Raw genomic sequence first — 10,741 nt, 5'->3', positions numbered from 1 at the left:
ACCCAACATCTTTGATGAATGATGAATACTAGAATAGAGATGATGATCAGACTTGTTGTACGTGAATATTTAGAATAGCATAGATATTTATAAAAGGCCGACATAGCATATATAATTACAAAAGGCCGACTTACGTTTAAAAGGGTTAAAACCCTAAATATTTTAGGAAACGTCCCCGATACTCTGTTTTGGAAGTACCCAATATCGAGTACGGTTTTGTAGAAGTCCCCAATATCTGGGTACGTTTCCCCAAGCCGTCCCCTACGCGTTTCCGTCCCCGAGTCGTCCCCGGGACGGGTACTCGATGCAATATGCCGTCCCCGTGCTTCATAGCTTCTGTGTGATAACCGTAGCGCACCCAATCTCTCATAAACGAACCAAACATATCGAGCTTGACTATCACTTCTGGCAAACTTCTTACTCAGTTTGTCCCGACCAAGCTTCAAGTTACAAAAAGTCTTCCTCGCCCGCAGTTTAAATTTTCCAACGCATGCTTCGCCTCGGACTGCTACCTTCTCACTTGAGGGGCGTATTAAACATACTTGATTCTTGATGTACCTACTTGTATTTTATTCATTCATCATGTACTTAGTTGTAACTATTATTGTTATTTATAGATACTATCTCCTACGTTTCTGTATGTCTCAGGTACGAGCTTGTTCGTTTGTAGATCCTTTGCTTAGGTTTTTGTAGTGAGTGTAACTGTACAACAGACTTTTGTGTATGTGAACAATCCAATCTTATTGGTGCCGATAGGGATGTTCACTGTCCGGATGCTTTTGTGAAAATTCTGGGCCGAACTGCTAACTATAGTTTTGGGAAACGACAAATCAAACCATCCAAGTTGGGTGTGTCGGCATGTTTTAGCCGTTTGAACAGAAGGTTTATTTGGGAATTGTTAGTTTGTACTATATTGCCTTTGCATATCTGCATTTCCAATCAGTGTTGTCAAAATCCCAAGGTGCATAGGCCGAGCCTGGAGCCCGGCGCCTAGGCGCTAGAAAAACGAGGACTTTTTTAAGCTAGGTGCATGGTATAAAATACCAATATTAGGGGTTTTAGACATGTTTAGGGCTAGGTTAGGTTGTTTTAGGTTGATTCAAGGTTAATTCCAGCCTTAATTAGGGTTTCCCTTTACCATTTTTGGCCGGAAAATCACCTGAATTTGCGCCTGGGCGCCTAAAAGGTGGGCTTTCAAGTCACAGCGCACATGCGCCTTGTGCGCTTTTGACAACTATGATTCACTGATATTAAGCGTCCGACCAACAAAAACCGAACTGTGAATGGAATAGTATAGATCTCAACTGAAATAGCTGACTTTTTTCAGTTTGGGCGGTTTGGTCAGTTTCATCGGTTTATGAACATCTCTTTGGGGATAACCTTGATAAGGTTTAGGGTTAGAGTTCGAGTGTGTTAGTTTGTTTCTGTAGTTGTGTTTGTCGGGCAGGAGTCTTGATAATATTGGTTTATGTTTATTTTTCTTGTACATAGATGTGGAAACTCCGACCCGTTTAACGTTTATTCAGGGTTTTACTTTGTCCCTAACGGGTCAAATGGTTACTTTTAAGTTTTAACAAAGGGTAAAAACAGAAACAGGTTAAATGGGCTAAACGTCAGTGAAATAAGTTGTTTGAAAAAAATCCAAGAAAAATGAAGAGCGAAAGTGTTTGTGCTTTGCTAAATCCGACCTGTTTATAAATCACCCTTTTTGGTCATAACCCACTTTGACCCGTTTTTACAACCCGCCATTTTGCCACCTCTAGTTTTACGTCTATCAGTTCATTTCCATTTGTATAGGCTAAAAAGGAGGAAAACATATATTGTTAGACGTACAAGAATACATATATGTTCTGCATTATATGTATACTAAATAGATAAGCTAGATATAATTATTTTTATTTTTGTTATTTTAGTTATAACTCTTATATATCATGGGGCGGTTACAAACATTTATTAAAACCCTATGAATGTATGTATATATATCTGTATCGCCACATTTGTAAACTTATCAATTCATTTTATGAACATTATCGGTTAGAACATTCTGCAGATTTACTCTTCATTATTCACAGATTTAGTCACAGATTTCCAACAAAGTGGTATCAGAGCCACAACATTCGATCCAAGAAATCTATTCACGTTAACTGTTTTAATTTATCGTCGGTCAAGATCATGAATCAAGCGCAAGGAATACAAACGCAAATTCCCAAACTGAATGGACAGAATTATTATTATTGGCACATTCAAATGAAAGTGTTGCTTGAATCACAGGAATTATGGACGGTTGTCGATGAAGGGTATCAAGAACCGGGACCAAATCCATCGGAAGAAAGAACCGCTGCATACCGGGAATCAATTAAAAAGGATAAAAGGGCCCTGCATATCATATTTCAGTCAGTAATTGACACCGTATTTGAAAGGATTTCACAAGCAAAGTCGGCGAAAGAGGCATGGATCATTCTTCACAAATCATACAGGGGAGAAACACGCGTAAAAACTGTAAGACTTCAATCTCTCCGATGTGAATTTGATTCGTTAAACATGAAAGATGGAGAATCTGTTGAGGAATTCTTCAACAGAACGATTCATTTAGTAAATCAATTGCGGATGAATGAGGAAAAATTAGATGAACAGAGGGTCGTAGAGAAAATTTTACGTAGTCTAACTAGGAATTATGAATCAGTTGTCATCACTATCGAAGAAACAAAAAATCTCGCTGAAGTATCCACCGAAGAATTAATGGGGATACTTCAATCACACGAATTAAGGTTGAAAAGATACGATGACAGTCCTGTAGAACATGCCTTTCAAATAGCGAGTGTAAACCAAGATAGATCTAGACAATCATTCAAGAATGATTCCACAGGAAAGGGACGAAATAAATATAAGGGCAAGAATTTTAATATGAATTCAATTAGATGTTTCAATTGCCATAAACTTGGACATACAGCCAAGTTTTGTAAACAAAAGGATGAAAGCGAAAGAACAGATAATGCATTAATTCATACAGAAGATGATGTCGATGAACAAGATGATACCATGTTCATGATTTTTAACATGGAGGAGACAGTCAAAGGTGACTGTTGGTATCTTGATAGTGGCTGCAGTAACCACATGAGTGGTAACCGAGAACTGTTTTCTCATCTCGATGAATCTTTAAAAAAGGAGGTAAGAACAGGGGATGATAAACGGTTGGAAGTATTAGGCAGCGGAAGTATCTCTATTATGATTAGAGGAAGAGAAAAGAAGATACCAGATGTATTATATGTAAAGGGGTTGAAACACAACCTGTTAAGCGTAGGGCAACTCATAGGGAAAGGATATGAAGTTGCGTTTAAGGGAGATAGATGCATTATCAAAGATTCAAATGGTGAACTTCTTGGTACTGTTAGGATGACCAACAATAAGATGTTCCCATTACATCCTGAAAGCGATCTGACATATGTCATGAACATGACTACCAGTGATCCTTCACGTCTATGGCACAGACGCTATGGACATGTGAACATGGATACTTTAGTTGACATGAAAAACAAGGATTTAGTAATTGGACTACCAAAGATAAGGAAGGATGACAGTACATGCGAAGGTTGCATATCTGGAAAACATGCCAGAAAACCATTTCAAAAAGGATTGGCATGGCAAGCTACCGAACCATTACAATTAGTTCATTCTGATATATGCGGTCCAATGAGAACAGAATCCATCGGTGGATGTAGGTATTTTATTACATTTATCGATGATTACACTAGAAAAACATGGGTGTATTTTCTTAAATTTAAATCCGAGGCACTATATCACTTCAAAAATTTTAGAATTTTGAATGAGAAGCAATCAAATCATGTAATCAAAACATTGAGAACGGATCGCGGAGGAGAATACTGTAGCAAAACATTTCAAGAATATCTGAGACTTAATGGGATTCGACATCAGCTTACTAACAGCTATACACCCCAACAAAATGGAGTAGCTGAACGAAAGAATAGGACTTTGATGGAATTAAGTAGAAGCATGATGAACATTAAGCAATTACCTAACTGTTACTGGGCAGAAGCGGTAGCATGCACTACTTACATTTTAAATCGAACAATTACGAAGACTAGACCGAACATCACCCCTTACGAAGCCTGGAATGGACGGAAACCAAATGTAGAACATTTAAGAGTATTTGGTTGTCTAGCTTATGCTCATATACCCAAACAACACAGGGATAAGTTATCCAACAAAACGATAAAAACTATATTTGTTGGATATAGTGAAGCTAGCAAGGGTTATAAGCTATATAATCCCCTAACCAACAAGATCATCATTAGTCGTGATGTAATCTTTGACGAAAATAAGAGATGGGTCTTCGAAGGTGAAAACTCAAATGCACCGCTCATCTTTACTGATGTAGATGAGATACAAATTCAACATGATGAAGGAAATAATCAAGAACATGAAATTGATAACCACACAACAGATAATGTAAACGAAGATCCACAGGACTCTTCAAATAATGATCAACAAGTTTGCAGTAGCTCGGGGACGTATGAAGCACATCAACAAAGTGCTGATCAAGATCAACAAAACAATGGTGACACTTCATCTACAGATTCAGAAAATGAAGTCATTAAAACCAAAAGCATTAGGAATGTTTATCGCAATACAAGAAAACTGACGAATGCGGAGGTATTGCAGAAATACAATCAAAATCAAGTGGTGAATTTTGTTCTCTATACTAGTACAGATCCGTCAAGTTATGAAGAAGCAAGTAAAGATGAAAAATGGATAGCAGCAATGGACAGGGAAATGGATTCCATTAGAAAAAATCACACTTGGGTATTAGTAGATCCACCAAAACATCAGAAGCCAATAGGGGTAAAGTGGATTTACAAAACAAAGTATGATGAAAAGGGAAATGTAGACAAATACAAAGCCAGACTAGTCGTAAAAGGATACAGGCAGAAATATGGAATAGATTATCAAGAAGTGTTTGCACCCGTAATAAGATTCGAGACAGTTCGAATAGTACTAGCCCTAGCTGCTCATTATGGTTGGCATCTTCATCAAATGGATGTTAAGACAGCTTTCCTAAATGGAAAACTGAATGAACAAGTCTACATAGAACAACCTCAAGGTTACGTCAAACAAGGAGAAGAACAAAAGGTATGCCATCTTCAACGAGCTCTCTATGGCTTAAAACAAGCACCAAGAGCATGGTACAGTCGTATAGACTCATACTTCTTACAACATAATTTTAAGAAAAGTGCATATGAGCATACTTTATATATAAAAGACACTAACAACGGGAAGTTAGTGATATGCTTATATGTCGACGATTTAATTATTGCAAGTAATTCCATGCACTTAATTAAAGAATTCAAAGAGTCAATGAACAAGGAGTTTGAAATGACTGATATGGGAAGATTACATTATTTCCTGGGTATGGAAGTACTTTATGAAGACGGAAATATCATACTGTCCCAAAGGAAGTACATGAAAAACCTATTAGATAAATATAAAATGACACAATGCAATACGGTATCTACACCTATGGAGTATGGGTTAAAATTATCAAAAGATGACCCAGAAGAATTTGTAGACGAAGGTATGTATCGAAGCTTGGTAGGAAGTCTGATGTATCTCACAAACACAAGACCAGACATCATGTTTGCAGTTAGTAAAATAAGCAGGTTTATGGAAAACCCGAGAAAGAATCACTGGGAGGCAGCTAAACGAATACTTAGGTATATTAAAGGAACTCAAAATCAAGGAATTACTTATTCCAAAGGAGGAAAGAAAGTTCTGATAGGCTTTAGTGATAGTGATTATGCTGGAGATATGGATGATAGCAAGAGTACATCCGGATATATATTTCATTTAGGGTCAGGTCCAATCTCATGGCAATCAAAGAAACAAAAGGTAGTGGCTTTATCATCTACAGAAGCAGAATACATGGCCTTATCACTAGCTGGCTGTCAGGCATTATGGATAAAGGGAATCTTAGACGATTTACAAGAAACTAACGTTTCCTCAATCCCTTTATACTGTGATAATAAATCCACGATATGTTTAGCAAAGGATCCTGTTTATCATGGAAAAAGCAAACATATAAGAGTTAAGTATCACTTCATCAGAGATCTAGTCAAGAAAGAAGAACTGAATGTCATTTTTTGTGCAACAAAGGATCAGATAGCTGATATTATGACAAAAGCATTACAACCAAAGGACTTCATAAGACTTAAGGAGCTTCTTCGTATGTCATCTGAAGTAATCTAGCTTACGGGAGGGTGTTAGACGTACAAGAATACATATATGTTCTGCATTATATGTATACTAAATAGATAAGCTAGATATAATTATTTTTATTTTTGTTATTTTAGTTATAACTCTTATATATCATGGGGCGGTTACAAACATTTATTAAAACCCTATGAATGTATGTATATATATCTGTATCGCCACATTTGTAAACTTATCAATTCATTTTATGAACATTATCGGTTAGAACATTCTGCAGATTTACTCTTCATTATTCACAGATTTAGTCACAGATTTCCAACATATATCTTGGGCCACACGGAGCACTACCGTCACAATCAAAACAAGATGTTAACTCGTATGGACGGAAACAAAGATTTAGCGGATCAGAGAATTAGCGGGTCGGGTCGAGAAAATAAGCTTGAACATATAAGAGATCTTTTTTTCATAAATGGTCAATGCCACTCTTTTTTACATTATGCAAAATTCTACATTGTTTTAGAGAATTGATATGCAGCAAAAAGATAAAACATACATTTTTTTAAACGGGGTCGTGTTCGTATTAACTCGAGAAAACTCACGTCGTGTTTGGGTATACGTGTTAAACACGCTTTTCAGTTTATAGCTTTAGTCCCATATATTACACATGATCTTGATAGTCTACAAACAAAATAGCTTTAGTACAAAAGTTATTACAACACGATTTTATCGTGACAATCAATAAAAGTATGATTTTCTGATAAAACAAATAAATTAGTATATTAGCAACTAGATTTACCTAATAAAACAGTTACCTATCATATTTCCCTTATAGTTGTGTCATGTGCAACATCAGACGGATGTTTGCGTAAGCAACATCTTTGGGTCGTACCATGATGATTGTGAAAGCAGAACATCGGATGTAGTCAATGTGCCGGATTTATCAAAGTCCAGCCTTTCAAACTCTTCCATGATCGGCGTCATGTCTTCTTGGCTGATCTTTCCCATTTCTTTTAGTTTATATAGGATGAACTCCGCCGCCCTATAGAATAATCAAATTATTAATATACACAAAAATACACTTATCTAGTTCAATTTTATGTCAGGTTCATGTCATGTCGGATCATTCAATATTAGTATATGGACAATATCAGGGTTTTGTGTACTTACACAACAACCCCGTCATCATCGAGATCAGCCGCCTCAAGATCCGCAGGTGTCGTCTTTCTTTTAAGAGCCCATTTGACTAACGATTTCTGTCTCCTTTGAGTATGCAACACAGCAAAAGTAAACAACAACTGGCCTAAATAAATAGTCCCCGACAATATCCAAAACAAAGCAAAAACCCGCCCCCCTTTCGTTGAAAAACACTTATCAATATAACCTAAGCTCGTGATCGTGCCCACGACACAATAAAACGCGTGAACAAAATCCAAATCCTCAACAGCAACCAAAACCGCGGTCCCGGCCCCCATAAGAACCACCAGCAAAACAACCAACAGTATACACTTGTTTCTAACTCTATTTGATTCCATTCTTTTAAGCGTTTCTGCAGTACCAACGGTTTGATGCATATGAAACGCTTTCGCAAGAAGTAGTTCTTGTTTTTCGACTAAAAGATCTGCAGCTTTACTTAGTACCAGCCCGATAAGAAGCATACCAAAAAAGACAAATAAGCAGGCGAGTAGTATTGTAAGATCACTACCGGGGAAAAGATCTCCGTACCCAACAGAAGTCATTGTGACCACTGTGAAATAAACTGCGTCCAGAACGCTGTTTGTTTTTCGGCCTTTGATTTGGTGTCTAAGGAAGTAAAAACAAAGCGTGCCGGTACCCAAGTAGATGCATAATATGATGGCTACTTTTCGGTAACTTGGATGGAGGTAGTTAAAAACAGATTTGGGCCGTGGAAGAGAGGCGGTCGATTTGGATTGTGAAGGAAATGAATCTGATGTCGGGGCGCTTTTAATTCGCCTGAATCGTTTTCTTTTAAGGGAGGTTATTTGATCTTTTGCTAGTGAGGGTTGTGGTTGGCTAGGGGTTGTTGGTGACGTTCGGTTTCCATCGTTTGATGACATGGCGGCTCGGTGTGCAACAGTTCTTGGTAGGCCTGTGAAACAATTCAAATGTTTGATATCAAATTACTGAAACTATACAAAGAACCTTTGCAAGAAATTTCCATGATATTGTTCTGTTTATCATAACCTCTGCATAAATTACAAAATATTATGAAATTCAAAATCTATATCTTGGTTTAAAAAAGCACGTCTAGGCGCAAGGCGATGCCCTTTTGGTAGGATAAGGCACATTTCTTTCAAAAGGCACACTTGAGGCGTGGTTTCTTGGCAAAACAATTGACCCTGAGGCACGTGGTCGCACGCCTCATGTACTTCCCATATTTTTGTGCAGTGGGTAGTTGTACAACATGCTTTTCAGGTTGTACATGTATGTAATTTTCATACTAAAACATATATAAAGCTTATATGCCTCTAACCATTGGGTAAATAATGCTAGAATCCTATATGAAAATATATAAATAATTATATAACTATTTGTGCCTTAGGTACGAAAAGCGGTGCGTTTTTGCGCTTCGGTTTTAGACCTTGTTGTTTTTGTGTGTTTCTTGCTTTCTTTTAAACCAAGATCTATATTCTACTTGTTAAATCAATTCTCATTAGAAATTGTTTTTCCCGCGTAACTAACATAAAATGCAATCGTTGGTGCAATGCTTAAGACTGAAACAATTGCAACGTACGGCCCAAACAAGAGAAGTCAACCCAAAAAACTAGTCTGGTGGGTGAGAGAGCGTGTTTGGTCTATAAACCCCACATGTGTCGCCCATACAACAATCGATATGGGACAAGTCTGATACCTTGCAATTGTTTATGTCCATAACAATACAACACAAAGCCATAAACGACATCAAGTCAGATATAAGGAATAAGTAAGTTTAACTCACCTCTCTGGATTATAGGATTCGGTTTCTGGAGGTGCTAGCAGAAGCAATTATCCATATTGTTTGTTTCAGTTTCAGTTTCAGACAGTTATAACTTGTAGACAAAGTGAAGTGCAATTTTATACTAAGCCACCTGCACCGAAATTTAAGGAGAAAAATGGTCTACACGCTTTGGTTTACTTATTGTGAGCCGTTGGATTAACGGAATCATGTTAAGATGTCGGTGATATGCATTATTTTGGGAGACAACGTGGGAAGGACGGTTTATGGTGTAGTTTCTAGTTTCTACTTTCGGCATATTTAATTGGATTATTATTGTAATTAAATGAATGGTTACTTACTAGTGGTTGATAGCAGTTGAATAAGTAAGATCAGTCATAAATGCGTAGTGCTTGTATGAATATTGAGTGACGGTCTCGTGGGAAGTAAAGTAATGCAGCATGGCTGTTTGAATATTGGGAAAATTATTTCGTAGGAGAAAGGAAGTATTATTTTCAATCTTCCTTTTTTCCATGAGGTTTATCACTTTTGATGTTTTTATTCTAATGGTTTGAAAAAGGGTTATCGGATCGATTTTAATAATTCTAAGGTTTACCTGTTGGTCCGATACTTAATCACATTTAAAAAATTCTATCCAACAATCATAACTTGTAAGAATTTGGCCCCCATTAATGTGGACGCTGATGTGGATATACGATGATGTGGACCATATTTGACAGAAAAAACATGTCTCTCTCATCCTTTTCTCCCTTTACCTCCACCACCACCAGCCACCTTCAACCACCACCAACCCACTCTCTCTACTTTCTCTCTCTACAACACCCACCACAACCACCCACCTCCCACCGCATAACCACCACCTCACCTCCATCTACACTGCACCATTATCTACATCGCTCACCACCACTGTCATTCCACCAAACAACACGAAGCAGGTTACAGGTTGTGGTTAATGGGGATGGTCTGAGGTTATAGGTGGTGTTGGAGTGGATGAGGTTTTGTTGCCGTTGAACCTGGTGTGGGTGGTTAGGTTGGTTGTGACGGAGAGGGTTGAGAGTGTTGATAACACCGAAGACCGTTGTTTTTCAGTGGTTGTTTCAAATTTTTCGGTGGAGGAACAAGGGGGACGGAGATGGTGTGGCGATGGGGTTGAAAGTGGTTGATGACGGTGTGGTGATGTATGGTCAGAGGTGATAGTGTTTTTTTCTGGTGGTGGCAGATGGTGGAATGCACTAATCTAGTTTGAGCTTCACTTAGTTACTTGATGATTTAGATAATACACTTTCATTCTTTTCCTATTCATGACCAACCGAAATCATTAACTAAGTTGATGATTTTGTGCTTTGGTGAATGCATACAATGAGGTTAAATAGATAGAATTCATCCTACCTCCATGCATGACCATATATGACTTTGGACTAAATAATTATATATACAGGGGCGGCCCGGAAGGGGTGCGGGGTGGGTGACGACTCAGGGCCCAAACCCTCCGGGGGCCCGAATTTTTTTTTTTTAATAAAGTTATGCTGTATAGCTTAGAATATATAAGTACTGAAATAGAAA

At 37.7% G+C, this 10,741-nt stretch overlaps 1 protein-coding gene across 1 annotated transcript; it reads right to left on the bottom strand.

The window, feature by feature from the left end:
• Positions 1-6,841: 6,841 nt before the first annotated feature.
• On the bottom strand, positions 6,842-9,309 carry LOC110873581 (two-pore potassium channel 1). Its single transcript, XM_022122528.2, has 3 exons — positions 9,182-9,309; positions 7,393-8,332; positions 6,842-7,264 (listed from the first exon to the last, which is right to left on the bottom strand). The coding sequence occupies exons 2-3, from the start codon at positions 8,298-8,300 to the stop codon at positions 7,075-7,077; spliced, it is 1,098 nt and encodes a 365-aa protein (XP_021978220.1). The 5' UTR covers positions 8,301-8,332; positions 9,182-9,309; the 3' UTR covers positions 6,842-7,074.
• Positions 9,310-10,741: the final 1,432 nt, after the last annotated feature.

This window comes from Helianthus annuus, chromosome 8, assembly GCF_002127325.2.
Source record: "Helianthus annuus cultivar XRQ/B chromosome 8, HanXRQr2.0-SUNRISE, whole genome shotgun sequence".
Classification (NCBI taxonomy): domain Eukaryota; kingdom Viridiplantae; phylum Streptophyta; class Magnoliopsida; order Asterales; family Asteraceae; genus Helianthus; species Helianthus annuus.
The sequence above is the reverse complement of the archived record's forward strand: the minus strand, read 5'-3'. Positions and strand labels throughout refer to the sequence as shown.